This window comes from Coenobita brevimanus, chromosome 55 (assembly GCF_032717465.1).
Source record: "Coenobita brevimanus isolate Jiangsu-jjx chromosome 55, ASM3271746v2, whole genome shotgun sequence".
Classification (NCBI taxonomy): domain Eukaryota; kingdom Metazoa; phylum Arthropoda; class Malacostraca; order Decapoda; family Coenobitidae; genus Coenobita; species Coenobita brevimanus.
Window position 1 is genome coordinate 3129859 of NC_137008.1, and position 17042 is coordinate 3146900.

The following is a 17042-nucleotide window of genomic DNA, read 5'->3' on the forward strand; positions in this document are numbered from 1 at the left end:
GTATCACAGTACTGTCCTGTAGTAACTTTTCCACTTCCATGCTCACTTCCCTGTTTCTTATCACTGCTTTCAAGGAATGAGCAACCTCTAACCCAGAAAGCTATTTACGTTACTGGATAGTAACCACAACCAGGTAGCTACTGGTACAGAGAGATCTGCCTGCTATGGTGCCACTGTTGACTAGGTACAGAGATGCAAATGTGGCATCCATCCAGGAAACAAACCTCCATTCTTCCCTGCACCTCACCATGAAGAGAACATTGGTTCACTGCTGGGGCAGTTGATGGGTCTGCTTAATCACACAGACTAGAGTTGATCTACTGTTACACCAGCATTAATGCTAAAAGGATCACTGAGCTTCTTCCCCACCTTGACACATGCAGTACTACCCTCATAAAAGGATTTTGTTGCTCTCAACAAACTCCCTCCTACACCGTGTCATATATCCTTGACACATTTAAGCCTCCTGTGCTTTTAAACCTTTGTGAGAAGTTTTGTGGCAGGTTTGGGGATTTGAAATTTTTTCTTAAGCTAAAGCTGGATGTGAATTGTCACTTATCTACTAGCACTTCAGGAAAACCTTTCTTAAGCCCAGCAGAAGCTAAAGTTGGTTGTTTCACACTTGAGAGATTGTCAGCTATGAGGCTGGTGCTCGTACCCACCTCCCCATTTTTTTCAGACATCAGTTTGTTTAGTAGCTATGGCTTCTGGAGAGAAGACCCTGCTGGCACCAAGGACTTTCGTAATGGTAATTCTTGATTGACTTTTATTTCTTCCTGCATTTTTGCCCATTAATGCTGTACCTGTAATATTAGCTTTCTCTACTCTTGACCTGTCTTTTCCAGTTGTCTTAATTCTTTGAAAAATTAAGCACAGGGACAGACAGCAGGGTACATAGTATGAGGATAGAATCCAGGAGCAGCAAAACTGCACTGCAACTAGCATGGTCTAAGGCAGACTGAGATGAAGCCGAGTGGAAGTCAAGAGTCCTACAGGTACAGCTCAGTTGCCTAAAAAATGACGGACCAACTAAGTCATCTCTACCTGCTTTAGTCCACATGTATAGATAGGAGACATTGGTAGTTGGAAATGTAAGGAGATAGCCTCTCATTTTTTAAAGTTTGATGGAACTTTAAGTTTCAGTGGGTACAAGACAGTCATCCCTTAACATTCGCGGTTTTAACATACACGGTTTTGAATATCCGTGGATGGCTACCGAAAAAAAAAAAAAAAAAAAAAACGTTGAACTCTGCTGACACTGTAACATTATCCCATTCACAGTTCGTGGCTGTTTTAGTACAGTAATGGGATTATCCAGTGAATGAAATATACTGTAACACTCTTCCTTTTGGAGGGAGCTGGGATGAGCACAGTTTTCAGAAGAGGCCATGCAGGAGTATACTGTTCATTATTTTTAACTTTTTTTGTTCTTGTATTAAATAATGTAGTTGTTTAGTGTTTTTGCATTAAATAAAGTGGTTGTAAACATATACATAGGGTTTTTCTTTTGTTATTTAAGGAAATGGGGGGTTCAGAGGTGCTTTTAAGAAGGGGCAGCATATATCCGCGGATTTTTAACATTCGTGGGTGTCTCTGTTACCTAACCCCCACCGATGTTGAGGGATGACTGTATTTACAGTGCAGTACTAATGAATATAATGGTGTGTCATATTGCAGACTGCTTGTTCCAGTTGAAGTTCTGTGAAAAACAAATGGAAAGACTGTCCAAGAAAGCTGAGAAAGATCAGAAGGTAATGTTTCTTTCTTATGAGAGTTGGAAATTACTTACCAATCTTTTTTAAAATGTTAAACAGCTGTGGGACATGTATACAGTAATATCAGTCCTATTGTAGCTACTGTATTCTTTTCATTAACTTAGCTAAAGTAGACAGCTCTATAGCTATTATGTGACTAGTGTAAGCTGCATGACTTCAGAGATTTTGTTAGCTCCATCACAGTTCCATGTTGGAATGACATGCTGATGTTTTAACCTCTTCAGTGGAACACCACCTGAGTAATCAGCTGAAGGGGCAACTTACTCATAATGGTACTTTTTTTTGTTCTTGCTGCCACCACATGACTTTAATCAGCTGAAGGGGAACACACTGTGCACCATGTGGTGTTCACTCAGGAGCCAAAGCTTCCCATTTTTCCCCACACCTTGATGTGGGAAGGGCCCGCGTCCAACCCTGGTGACGTGCAGTCTACCAAAAGGAGGCACTGAATGCCTACAGGGTGTATGTATTGTACTGAACTTTTAGAACATCCCCACAAAAGTAGTTGCTTGCTTGTGGTTGACAGGTCTGTTCACCCAGACAGACCATGGCTAAGCAACAACAACTTGGCTTAGGAGCAATTTTTAAAAGACTGGAAGGTGTAAGTATAATTTAAGTGGAATTCTTATTTAAATTCGGTACAGTATTTTCATCAGCTGTGTACAGGATGATTCATTACCCTGAGCCCCAGAGTAACACCAATATACTCGCAGGAGTTATTAATGAATGCATTTAAATGAAACTCCATTCTTATGAACTTCACTAAGTCTATCTTTTAGTGCATTTGAGAAGCTTACGGGAGAGCTGGGTGGCTCAGTGGTAAAGCGTGTGACTTGAGGTCGCAAGGTCAAAAGTTCATGCCAACCCGGGTAGCTACCTTTGCTGGGTGGGGTAGCGCTCTCCCGTAATCCTAGCAGGGCTATATAATCTATCTAGGTCTAGCCCAGGGGAATTATCCATTTGAGAAGTTCCCTGACATTTGAACTTAGAAGGATATATGCTGGAAATGACATACTGCCCTCTCACCAGGATGACAGTGAGGGGGCATCTGTTGATTAACCAGTCGAGTGATGATGCCATAGTTGATAACTGACTGCATTTTTTTTTCCAGAATCAACCCAAGATTTTTTTTTCTTCTTAACTGATAGGAAATCTTGAGGGAAAAGGGTTTGAAAATATGCTTTACACATTTGATTAGCTGAAACGTCATGGGGGAGAATGCAACCATCCTGGAGGATAACTTGCACCAAAATTTCAACTGTTTAGAACACCAGATTTAATCATGTTCAAATACTAAATGAGATCACTTTCAAAACATAGTGTAAGTTGTGGATAATTTGTAATGAAAATAAGTACCAAATTTCATTTGACTTAATTCATTAATGACAGACCTTTTTAAAATATTCCTGGGCCATGGAATAGTGAATCAACCTGTAAAAGTGGTGTTTTGTACATTTTAATGTAGTGTCTTTTTCTGTGACAGGTACCATGATATTCTACATTATATCTCAGACATTACCTCTCTGTATGGTTTGAGTGTATTATGTTAACTACTACAGTATATTACCGTACTTCATTTGAAGTTGTGTGCATAATCCTGTCCTTTACTGTTAGATTCATAGTCATAATTGAGTCCATTAACCAGTGGGTTGTGGCATGGTGTGACCACAAAATTCGTGATGGTGTAGCAGTTCTACAGATTTAGTGACCCCTCAAGAAACACCTTCATATATACCGTAAAACGCCATAACTTCGGACATTTTTTATGTGTTTTAATGAATAACTCCTTGTAGAATGGTGCAATTTTATTCCTGTTGGTGTCATGTGGTAGCCAGGGAGAGTACCTACTAAATCCATATATTTAAAAAAATTAGCCAAGCTAAACTTGTGCTTTTTTTTTTTCATTTTCAAGTGTCCGAAGTTAGGAACAAATTTTCTAACTTCGGACAGCTCTTCCAAACTTCGGACATCCATGTATTTTCCCTTTAAACATGAGAATGGTTAATGGGATCTATCTCTGGACACACTGGCCAAACTTCGGACACTTGAGAAGTTTTTAAAAAATGTAAAAAAAAATATTGGGCACTCGTGACCAGAGTTATACATATATATAGAGAAGTATCCCAAAATATCTTCTTTTAGGAGCTCGTAATTTCATATCACATTAAATTGCATCATATCACATTGTAGTGAGGTATTCTGGCCGTAAATAGAACTAAGAACTATTCACGAACTTTTTGAGATGAAAAAATAAATTAAAAATGCACTGCATATACCCAAAACTGTAAGAGGAACTGTCCTCATTTTCCTAAACAAAACTTCACTTAATTATCAAGTATCGACCTCATTGACTCAACAAATGCATACCGAAATAACATAATATGATGTTGAACATTTCTTACAGGTTCTAAAGACACACACACACACACACACACACACACACACACACACACACACACACACACACACACACACACACACACACACACACAAATCAACAGACACACGCACACACTGGCACATGATATGAAGGCACCATGGAACATATAAACTGTAGTACATCAGTACAAAAAACTATTCCTTAACTACCAGTATAAAATACTGTAACTAAATATATAGTATCACTTTTTTCTTTAAAATAAACCTCATTACTGGTTAAGGCACCTTATTGGCAATAACTTTGGTACTGGTAGTACTGACTATGGTATCTTACAGATCTATATCAAAATTATTATCATTACTTAGGCCAAAGGTTCACATCTACATCAAAAATCATCCTTTGCTTTCGGTCAAGTGTTGGTTCTGGTAACACCTTCAGTATATCCTCTTTGTCTATGTCACTGCTGTCATCAACCATTGGGTATACAAATGTGTGAGGTGTACCCTGAACGTGTTTGAGAAACCTGACATGTATTTCTGGTTTTACCTTAACAATGATAGCAATATAATGCCTATATCTGTCTTTGGTATCAAAGGGAACCCTCACAACTACCCAATCTGAGGGAACAACTTTATCCCCAATAATCTGGGTAGAGGTGACTGTCAGGGGAGATGCTTGTGCTTCATGGTTGGGTGCAGATGTGGAAGTGGAAGGCTGTGCTGCTATCTCTGCTTTATCCTCTTGTGGCTGCAGTGGCTGGGGTTGTGGATCATCAACTTCACACTCTGGAACTGCATCTGGTGTGTGCCCTTGTAGTAATACTCATGCCCGGTGACACATTCAACCTTTTCTTTCGCCTTGGTTTCGCTATAGCTGGACTTGAGCTTGACTGACTGGTTCCATGCCTCATGTCCTTCAACAATTCCAACACTGAGCCGTCTAAGGCAGTACTGGTAGATGGTCCTGGTGTACCAGTATCAGCTGTATCTTGGATTGAATCTTCTGGAAGTCTTGAGATGGATTTCTGTGGATCAAGAGGATAAATGCCGCACTTCCTAAACCCACTACGTAGGTTGTCAGCAATGGTCCCTTTAACTTTATCCACCAGTTCGGTCAGTAGTGCTGGGAAGCAGTCTCTAGGTAATGAAGCACTCAGCCTACCAACAGTAGTTTTCTTGAAGTTCTCGAGGATCTTACGCCAGTGCACTTTTAGAGGCCGGAACACAGCAACATCGAGAAGTTGTGTCACGTGCGTGGAGTTAGGTGGTAAGAGAAGAAAGGAGATATTATGTTTCTCACATGACTCAATAACACTGGGTGATACATGGCTTGCCAAGTTGTCTCCTATAATGACAACTCTACCTGTCTTGCGTTTAGCATAGGGGAGGATAATTTTGTGGAACCAGTCATCGAATGAACACGAGTCGAACCATCCACTGGGGGACCTATTGTATAGTGTTCCAGGAGGGCCCCCTTCAGTCCAGGTATCGTAAAGATGGATAGCTTTATACACCACATATTGAGGGAGTAACACACCAGATGCAGTTCCAGAGAACATAATAGATATTGAGGATTTTGTTGAGTTCATGATTCTCTCTGGATATTTAGTGCCCTGCCTCACTATGACTTTCTTTTTACCTGGATCATCAGTAAGATTGGTCTCATCAAAATTTATTATGTTCTCTGGAGGCACACCTTCTAGTGATTTTTTCAGGTTACTGTAGAACTCGGCTAGCATGGCTCTTGTCACTCTGGCTCTGTCAGTCTTTATATTCTGGGACAATCGTCTACTAAGGGTTTGTTTGTGGCGCTTGAAGAAGGAATGGGCCCATTTAACACCAGGTACATTGTTACTGAATCGTGACACAACAACCCCTCGTTTGTCTAAATATGCTTTCACTAACATCCTCAAGTCCAAATTGTCGAGTGGGAATCCCCATTCTGCCAATGTGAGGATTCTCTGACACACCAGTAACTCTTCATCATGGCTCAATGAAGTATTACGTCCCACTTGTTTGCAATGTTTTTGTATCAGGTAATCATGTAATGTGCTCTTTTTTAATTTATATTTTTCAGCTGCTTTGTGCACACTCATGTTCTTGTTATTTATGTCATCTTTAGCCTTTTCCAGGGCACTTTTGGACACTTTACTTGTGTAGGCTCTTTTCCTCTTTATAGGAGATTTCGCTGTTTTAGCCATGTTTTTCTGTTTATATAATTAGCATCACTTTACCATTAATATTATTGTCTGTCCGAAGTTTGGACTTTATTTGGCTCAAATAATTTGTCTGTCCGAAGTTAGGAATTTTTTCTGCAAAATAAAGTATTCATTAAAGCAGGCATAGCAAGATTATCCATGCATATATTTTGAAACAGTTTACTTCCCAGTACTTACAGCACTTTTCTACATATAATCGTACTGTTCACTTTTTTACAATTGAAACTGTTTGTTCTGTGTGAACAAAGTTTTGCAGGGTAAGAAAATTCATTTATTTTTTCCAGTGGATTCACAAATTTTTTTCACCCACACATATTCAAGCTAGTTTAATAGGATTAATACATAATAGTCTTAGAGGATTACCCTACCTACCCACATCATTATTTTTTGCAAATATCGCACTTTCTTCCAATAAACTTGAATTATTACATTTTTTTGCGAAATGTTCGAAGTTTGGACGCCATCCGAAGTTATGGCATTTTACGGTACATTAGCACCTTGGAAATGGTATGAGACATCCACCCATCAAATGTTTTTTTGCTCAGCGCACCATAACTGTGGAGATATTGTGTTTTTAAATTCCCTAGTTGGCAGGAAGCCGAAGCTGGCTGAACGCAACGGAGTACTGTGCATTGTGACTTTGAGTTTGATAGCTTAAAACACCATAAAATGTGTGTGATGTAGTCTTTCGAATACTGTACCGTACAGTACTTTGTTTCACTCCCTCCTTCTCTTCCCTTAGCCACTGTCAACCATACACTTAATTTCAGTATCAAAAACAGACTTTTTGTACACAGGTTTGTAAGCAAGGCACTAACATCACATTAAGTCGGAATGGAAGAGCATGAAATTTGCACATGGTAACTGCAATTCCTTTGTCTCTGGGCTCAGCCTCAAAGATAGGGATGAGAGGTGACAGTTTGCCTAGTGTAGAAAGATTTTTCCTGATGCTGCTCCTTTCAGAATCATAGTGGTAAAAGTACAGTGTTAAAAATCTCACTCACATTAGGTACAGTATGTTGCAGCCTGCCTAACCAACCTCATGTGAGGTTTGTCACAGCCCAAAGGTTAATTTTTATAGGGAACATACACAGTACTTAATAAAGTCAGCCTGCATTAGCCAGAGTAATATTCTGGTATCTCAGTGCTCATTTACCCTACAGAGAGTTAAACCATCCCCGTTTGTTCAATTATTCAAGTTCTTATGCTGGATAATGTAGCTGTTACTGCCTAAGCTGCACTTAAGTTTAGCTGATGCAAAGTTTTCAATGGACAGTGCGGTTGTAATGAAAGATCACTGCAGCAATGCTCCTGTACCATATAAGATTGATAATATTCCAAGTAGGTTGTCCTGTATGTATATAGCTATCAGTCATAAGTGTTGCAGTTACAGTAATTACTTACTGTGTTAAATCCTTAATACCTTCCAGATTCAAGAAAACAAGATAAAAAAAGCCCTTCAGCAAGGGAATGTTGAGGGTGCCCGCATATACGCAGAAAATGCAATCAGAAAGAAGAATGAGTCTCTCTCCTACTTACGGATGGCATCTAAGGTTGATGCTGTGCAGTCAAGGTAGGAAAATAACATTAGTAGTAATAGCTAATTAGGAAAGCATTAGTCAAATGGTAAAGCAGTGTGCTTGTGCTCTGCATATCATAAGATTTATTTTATAACAGTGATACCTTAAATGGTGTCCTGTCTTTATAATGCATGGTTAGTTAACCTCTTTAGTCCAATGGTGTATACTTTCTTTAATTCTTGCTATCCAGTCTCCACACACTTTATTCTGTTTGGGAGATATTTTAAAAACTGGATGGGTTCTTTGAAGTTATCACTAATCTTTTCCATCAAGGGTCTTTCATTAGCTGAAAAATATTATCTGGCAGCAAGAAGGATGAAAGGCATGGTCATGCATTCAGGTGCTTTCCCCCCCCCCCAGCTATCAGTGATATTTGGTGTCATACAACTGCTGTTGTGCTACCAATAATTACTGTAGTTTTTTGTTTTTACTGACCTATATTTGTACTGTTGTGCACCCATACCTAAGGTGACCAGAGTCCCGCTTTTTGGACGTCCGTCCCGCTTTTTTAATTGTGACTAGAATGTCCCGCTTTTTGAGCAGATTATCTTAATTGTCCCGCTTGTAGAAACTTACTATTGCATTAGATATAATATGACCTTCTTTTATGAAAATAGGATGAATAAGAAAAATTATGCATACTCCTAACCAAATGAAATACCAAATTATTAATATAAAATCTGTAATGCTCACCAGCTGGTAACTTTGGTCGACCCATTCAGTGTACCATATGGTATGTTCGGAGTTCATAGGAGACGTTAGTGTTTGATTAGCAACCTCAGTTTGAGGTGTAGTGCAGCAGCGGTTGCTGTCACATTAGTCAATATCTGTCTATCTATCTATCTGTCTATATCTGCCTATCTTTCTAACTATCTATCTATATACACACACACGCACGCGTCCTGCTTTTCGCTCCAGTAAGTCTGGTCACCTTACCCATACCATACCTATGACCTTGGGTTTAAAAACTGAGTTATCCTTCTGGTAGACCAGCTGTCATCCTTGGCCAGTGAGTCCAGCCTATCCAAGGGATTAGATTTTTGTAGTATAAGAGATACAGTATGTATATTATTGTGTAGTAGTCTCTGCGCAGACTTTGACTAAGTCATTGTGCTTGAGTTTCCTGCCCAGAAGTGTCGTGCCGGTCCGACCATGGTGCAGTAGAGTGGTACCTCTCCACTATTCCCCACACGTTGCTGTGGTTAGGGAACATCGATTCCCTACATGGGATGGCCCCTGCAGGGACAGTTGCTTGCTTGTGGTAGTAGTAGTAGTAGTTTTTCACTAGGCAGTCTGGCCGAACAACCCTGAGTCCCTAAGGAAGGCTATGGCTGCGACCGGGGTTTCTCACAGAGTTCTCAAGGAGTGTATGTTGTGTTGTTGGCACTGGCGATTGTGTGCAATGCAGTCTTTCATAACATGCTTAATAGTATGAGGTGCTGTGTTGCATCCTGGACAGGCATCAATGTTGGAGTCATCCAACCTTTTCTAGAGCTGGATGATGCCCACATCTCAGCCTAGTTGATTGACCTGCTTGACCAGAAAGAAGTGGGTTGCTCAACAATAACAAAACACTGGCAGAACATAGTGGGCGTTAGGTGTACAGTTGCACAAAGTGTGTTCATACAGAAACATGGGGTACATTTTGTTAAGTGGATTTATCCCTTACCCAGAGTGACTGTGGAAATTTTTGCTATTTGATTTAGAGGTCTTTACTCATATAGTGTATGTTCCAGTACTCTGCTACCATATTCATCACATGAAGTGCATCATGGTTTTTGGTTAAGTATCAGGCAAACAATTATAGGTTTAGGTGCTGTCTACTATCTACAGGCCCAGAATATTAAGTTCTTAGCATTTAGACAGTATTTCAGAAAGTGGTAAAGTAGAATCCATTGTAAAAGGTCTCGTAAGTTTAATAAAATTGTATGCTGATAACCACAAGAATATGAACAGCATTCTCAGAATTGAGAAGTCATTGAAGATTGTTAACCTTTCACTGTGAGGTTTCTCATGAATTAATTATAATTGTCTGATGGTATCAGTGGTCAAATAAAAAAGATGACTTCCAACTGGAGTTACCGGTAACTTTAGAGCTTTACAGCTTTCTTCGATCTAGAATCATGTCAATCCTCAACTAAAGAATCCTCATTACAGTAAGTACTTCATTTAAACCTCTCCATATTCCTGTGATTGTAATCTAATGAAATGCATCCACAGGTTTCTGCAGTACTCTTTGTCTATATATATATATATATATATATATATATACACACAGTACATCCCCCCAGTACGCACCTATATGGGCGGCAGAGGACATTGTGAACTAGGAATTCGCGTACTGCGAATACATAAACTTGTGGGAAAAATTACATATGGCGGCACCCTACTTCATGGGCAACCCTTGAGATGCCTTTCAGACCTAAGTATTGTACTATACAGGGAAACTATCTAAGACATGTTACCTAAGATAAAGTAAACCAACAAGATTATGGCTTTACTAGGTAAATCAACAAGGATATGGCTTAACTAAACCAACAAGAATATGGCTGCTCACCATTACTCGTCATCGCTTCTTGGGGGGACAATGTCGCGTATTCGGAGTAACCCTGGATTTGGGCCATTCTTCGCTGCCTGTCTTGCTTACAAGGAGTTCAGTTCGCTTACTAATAAAAAATACACTAAATTAAAAAAAAAAAAAAAAAAATAGGTCCTCGCGTACAAGGGGGATCGCGTACTCGGAACTCGCGTACTGTGGGGATATACAGTAACCCCTCCAATATCCGGATCAATAGAGCCATCGGTAGGTTCGGATATTGGTTTTGTCCGGATATTGGGCCCCAGCTTATGGACTTGTACTTACGGACCCTAACACAGAGAAACACCTATACAACTCCCTCCGGACATGCATAGCACCTATTTAACACCCAAATCACACCAATAAGGCACATAAATGACTGAAATAAATGCAATAGAAACATAAAATGTGGGTTTAGAAGTATGTTCATACATTAATAAATATTCTGGTACTTATGGACTCTAACCGAACCTAACCTAACCGAACCTAACCGAACTCTGAAAAACACATTCCTACTGCACATGCATGAGGTAAGTTTAGTATGGAAAGAAGTACAGTATGACACTTTCTGGTAAGTATAGTATGGGAAAAAATACAATATGAAACATTCTGGTAAATATAGTATGGGAAATAGTACAACATGAAACATTTTGGCTACTTACAGCAAGTCCCTGGCCACCTCGATGAATAACCGCCTCCTCTCGGACTCTGACAGTAAGAACGATTTCCTGAAGCACTTGCACTACACTCTTCCTGAAGTCTTGCACTGAACTTAGTCAATAACACACAGAAGTCCGTTCTTTTCACAGTGTTCACTTTAGTCCAAATAATGTTCCATTAAATTTAAGTGTTGCACATTAACTTTTCCCAAGTTTTTTAAGTTTCCAAAGCCAAAACAAAGAAGGTTAGTTACGTTAAATTTCTTTTCTACTTAGTCTTTTCTCCCAACTTGAAAACCTTAACACAACACACCGTTTTTTTCACTGCACAACACTCAAAATTCCCGTGTGGTCTAGTGGAGAAGTTCTTGCTGTTTATTCACTGTCAGAGCCCGAGAGTATCACTGGCAGGCGTCCAAGGGGTGCATCGGTGGGTAGTGGTGATGGCGTACCGACTACAGAAGACTCTGAAGACAGCCGCAAACTCACGTCGAGCGGTGACTCCACTGTAGCTGATGTGCTGGGCTGTGGCTCGGAGCATGAGGGCCTGTCTTGGGGAGGCAACGGAGTGGAACCAGGGCTTGGCACAGCGGGGGTCACGGGCCTGAAAAAACTGTCAATCGTTGACTGACGCAAGGACCGACGATTCTGGCGATTGATGATGCGCTGCCGGAAAGCACGCACTTCCTCCACGAGTCCCAAGGGCCCCATCTCCCTGTCGCAGTCCGGGTGTTCCAGGTAGTCTAGGACGAACTCTAGATGTTCCCGGAGTGCACTCAGCTTGGGGATGGCTGGAGTAGTGTCCTGCTGGGCGGAGTCTGCATCATCATCGCCTTCGTCGTCGGAATCTTCAAGTTCGGGACTGACACCAGCAACCGAAGACGCGATCTCGATATCAGACAACGTCTGATACCCAGGATCGCCCTCGTCGTCATCCAACCACTCACGAACATCGTCCACATCAACATCGTCGCCGTGCGTACGTAGCTGTGCATGGAAGTCATCCACGTCAAACCCTAGGAAATCGTACTCCACATCTGTTCCGAGAAGCAGACGAGACCAACCATTTTCAAGAGTTTTCACAGGGACTTCCTTCCATGCACTAGCCCAGTTGTACAGCGCAGACTTGATGTTGTAGCGGTGAAGGTTTTCCAAAGTCCGCTTGCCTCGAGTGTCACGTCCTTCCCTGCGCTCGTCCTCGTCCTCGAGAACCACCATCACCTCGTCCAGGAACTTCCGACGGTACAGGCGCTTTGTTGCCACGATCACTCCTTGGTCCATTGGTTGAATGAGAGCAGTCGTATTAGGTGGCAGAAACATGCACCTAATACGGCCATTCTCAGCAACCAAGTCCTTGTCGCACGGGTGGGCAGGTGCATTGTCGAGGAGAAGGAGAGCCTTTACCTGGTCGCGAGGAATTCCCAGTGTCTTCGTCTGGTAATGTATGACCTCCTTGACGAAGTGATGGTGAAACCAGTCTTTGAAAATCACAGCTGTGAACCATGCTTTCAAAGAATGGTACCATACGACAGGAAGGACATCCATCACCCCACGAAGGCACCGAGGCTGCTTTGCACGGCCAACAATAACGGGCTTAAGCCGGTGCATGCCGTTAGCATTGGCACAACACAAAGCAGATATCCGTTCCTTAGAAAGCTTGCGGCCAGGTACACGCTTCTCCGTCTCATCGGCGAGAGTGTTCGTTGGCACCGAGCGATAGAATAGGCCAGTTTCGTCAGCGTTATAGACTTGACCGAGAATGAGGCCCTCCCTGTCGATCAAGCCTTTCACCTTGTGCCGAAACTCGTCCACTCCATCCTCGTTAGCGTCCAATGCTTCGCCATGTGCTTTACGGTTAGTAAGGCCATGTCGCAACTTGAACGCGAAGAGCCAACCCTCGGATGCCTTGAAGTCTAGGGTGTCGTGAAGCCTTGCAAACTTCTCAGCAGCAGCCTTCAGCTCCGTTCCACGTACCATCACACCAGCTGCACGTTGCTGTCGATACCAAATCAACGTGGAGCGGTCGATCTCTGCATACTTGGGGGTAAACATAACCTTCCTCTCCACGTTGCGTTTGCTTCTCGACGAGAAGTCAGCCGTGTACTGCATGAGCTTGTCTCGGGAACGCTTGATATCGAACAAAGTCGACCGGGCCAGGTTGAACTCGCGGAGAATGCGAGAGGAAGACCAACCCGCATCAACCTTCTCCAATATCTCCCGTTTCTTCTCCAGAGTCAACACCACTCTCTTCCTTTTCTCAGGAGGCGGGGCCATCATCACACACACTAAGAGTAGGGCAGAGAGCAGCAGGAGGCCTTGCAGCAAGTACGGCACCACCACAAAAGCGAGCACGTGGGCAGCCATGGCGAAGAGCGTAGGTCTTGTCGCGGTGAGAGACAGGCGGGAAGTGGGGAGGATGCAGCGGCGCTCTATCGGACGTCGGAGGAATGACGAACCAAAACAATGCTCTCACGCGGCGCGCGCGGCAAGTTCAAATTACGGACGGCAAAAAATCGATTTTTTTTCCAATTTTTTTGGATTTTCGGACCATTTTGGGAATGTTTGATCCCAGGATGATAAGGTTTGGTTAGTGGGGATGTTCGGTTATTGGGCGTCCGGATATTAGAGTGATTACTGTACTGTATATACTGTACTGTAAATATATATATATATATATATCCATCTATCTATCTATTGCCAGATGCCTCAATCCCATTTGGGGTGGCCACAAACAAATCGCCTCCAAGTCGCCCTGTCCCCCGCCATTTCACTGCCCTGCCCCCAACTCACACTCCCCTCTCTCATATACCTCTCCACCCCATCCCTCCATCTCATCCTCGGCCTCCCCCTCCCTCTTCCCCCCTCTACCTCACTCACATACACTCTCTTCGTCAGTCTTTCACCCTCCATCTTCTCCACTTGGCCAAACCACCTCAGTATGTTCCTCATAGCGCTTCCGATCACATCCACATCCACACCACAACGCTCCTTTATATCCTCGTTCGTCAGCCTCTCTCTCCATGTGACTCCACAGGCTCCTCTTAAATAACTCATTTCCACTGCTGTCACTCTTGACTTGTGTCCTTCCAACAACGTCCAAGCTTCACTTCCATACGTTAGAGTTGGTATCACAATACTGTCATGTAGTAACTTTTTCACTTCCATGATTACTTCCCTGTTTCTGTATGTATATATATATATATATATATATATATATATATATATATATATATATATATACAGTATATGTATATATATATATATATATATATATATATATATATATATATATATGTATATATATATATATATATATATGTATATATATAAGTATGGTATACATATATATTCTCTCCCACAGAATCCAGTCTGCCATGGCCATGAAGGGAATCACAAAGAATATGGGATCTGTGGTAAAGGCATTGGACCAGGCCCTCAATTCCATGGATCTCCAGAAGGTTTCTGCTGTTATGGACAAGTTTGAGTCCCAGTTTGAGGATCTGGATGTCAGAACTTCGGTGAGTTCTCAGAGTTTTAATTGCTGCATTTGGTTTTTGTCAGTAGTGTGAATACTTAATCATGATGTAAAGCTTAGGAAAGAAATGCATTTTGCAAGTAACTGCTGTATTCTAAGAATGCAGTGAGAATATCCCTTTACTAAGAGGCAGTATTTGACTTGAGATCTGTCAGCGAATATCCCTTTACTTAGAGGCAGTATTTGACATGAGATCTGTCAGCTTGCTGACAGATGCCTCAAAAATAAAAATTTATATACAGTACCCTCATTTGAGTGTAAAGCAAAGAAGATGATAAACACAAGTGCAAGGAGGCTGTGTGTGTGTGTGTGTGTGTGTGTGTGTGTGTGTGTGTGTGTGTGTGTGTGTGTGTGTGTGTTTGTGTGTGTGTTTGTGTGTGTGTGTGTGTGTGTGTGTGTGTGTGTGTGTGTGTGTGTGTGTGTGTGTGTGTGCATACATGTACGAGTATTTGTTGGGAAGGTGAATTGCTGTGAAAGAATGCATGTAATATATATTAGGTAAGGTTCCAAAGTCTTGAAAGATCAAGTAAGAGAGATTCTGCTGTATATGTTATGCTTATTTGTCATGAACTTAAATTTTACTAACATGTCAGTTACTGAAAGATCATTGGAAAGTGAGGGAATATCACTGAGCAATATCGTAGCTGAAAATGGCATCTGTTTTGCCATGATGCTTTCACTCTTCTCACAATTTATGCTTTCACTCTTCTCACAATTTAACCTTTTGAATTCAGACGACATCATTATTGGTGTATTATTGTTCCTCCCAGACAGCTTTATGCAGTACAGGAAAGGCTTTTCATGTTGCAGGTGGATATTAACTTATTAAGGCTAAAACTAACCCTTTCAGTTTGAAGAGTCTGTCTTAAGTTGAATAATATCTTCTGGAGATGGTAACTCATTGCTGGAGTCACTGGGATTATTCATAATGCAATACAACACAATCTGATGCTTCTTCACTAGATTATAATGGCATAACTGGTTTTTAAGGGAATTATAGTGCATTATCTGGAAATAAAGATTAGATGTGGCTATAGTGTCAAATTCTGAACTGTGCTGTACAGTTTTTGTGGTGCATGTATGTACCGGTGAGCTTGCACAGCATGCTTTAACCTTGGCCTCTGATTGAGAAATAATCTTTTAATTATTTGCAGATCAGACTTTAATTTGTCTGTTTACTCTGTCAGCATTGTACACACAACAAAAAACTATTGTTACACCTTCTGCGCGATATAAAATGACACACGAATGAAGGTTTTTGATAACAGCCTCCTCCATTGGTATCCCTGCGTGTGTTTGTTGCATATTTATTATAAGCTATATTCATTGCTTCTCCCATGCATATTTCTACCTCGTCCTATTTGGCAACTCACCCTCTGTCAGGCTTACCAACCCTAGCAAGACAGCCAGGTTGTTCAGTATGAAACACATCGGACCCCCCTGTAACGATAGTTTTTTTGCTGTGTGTACATAGTAGGGAGGTGAAGGTCAGATGGCTAGAGGAGTCATGTTACTGTATCTGGAAGGACGCTCCCTTCCCAGGCTGGGACAGAGAATAGCCAGATGATATAATATTTGTTAAGAAACTTTACTGATCAAGCACAGGAACCAGTGATATGTAATAATAATATCCATGCTAATACCATCACACCAGTCCTGAAGAGGATAGCCTTTGCATTTATTCATGATGGATGATGGGTATTAGTGCTGATAGGGTGATATGTGGAGGTGTGTGGTATGTAGGACTGGCCACAGGGAGTGGACTGTCAAGCTTATACCCAAAGTCAGACACAAACACAGAAAGAGATGTGTTTAGATCTACTTGTAGCTCCTGTCATTTACTTGTAGTATTACAAACAGTCCACTCTGTAAGTCTGGGTCGGGTTTTAAATTATTGCAAGCTTTTCCATTCGGTTTTCGCTGTTCATTGGGTGAAGCTGGCAGATCAGCTTCATAGGTAAATAATAAAACTTTAGCAGGCATTTTTTCTTACTATTGTCTAAATCCTTTAGTGCAAAGACCTTTTATTTGGTCGTGGGGGATTTTATTCAGCTTGACCCATGGATTGCCCAGTTACCTTTTTTATCCCACCTCGTGGTGTGCAAAAAATATATATATATATATATATATATTGTTACGCTGTCCGCCTTTCCGTTCCCACGGGTGCAGCCGTTACAGCTGGGCTAGGGGATTATGCAGTATGTATCCGTGTCATTCGCGGAGTTTATATTAGCGAGTGCTACAAATTCTTTTGTTTCTTTCGTTCCCGCCACTGAGGGCAATTTTATTTTATACCATGCTGAGTATGCATTTGATT

At 41.4% G+C, this 17042-nt stretch overlaps 1 protein-coding gene across 2 annotated transcripts in view; it reads left to right on the forward strand.

The window, feature by feature from the left end:
* The window catches only part of LOC145401208 (charged multivesicular body protein 1a-like), a 308785-nt gene that overhangs the window by 2370 nt on the left and 289373 nt on the right, over positions 1 to 17042 (forward strand). For both annotated transcript variants that reach the window (XR_013897574.1, XM_080273513.1), the window contains exons 2-4: positions 1678 to 1751; positions 7804 to 7946; positions 14552 to 14708. Coding sequence is in view for 1 of the 2 variants with exons in the window: in XM_080273513.1 (XP_080129639.1) it covers positions 1678 to 1751; positions 7804 to 7946; positions 14552 to 14708 (374 nt within the window). In the remaining variant the exon portion in view is untranslated. The remainder of the gene's footprint in view (positions 1 to 1677; positions 1752 to 7803; positions 7947 to 14551; positions 14709 to 17042) is intronic.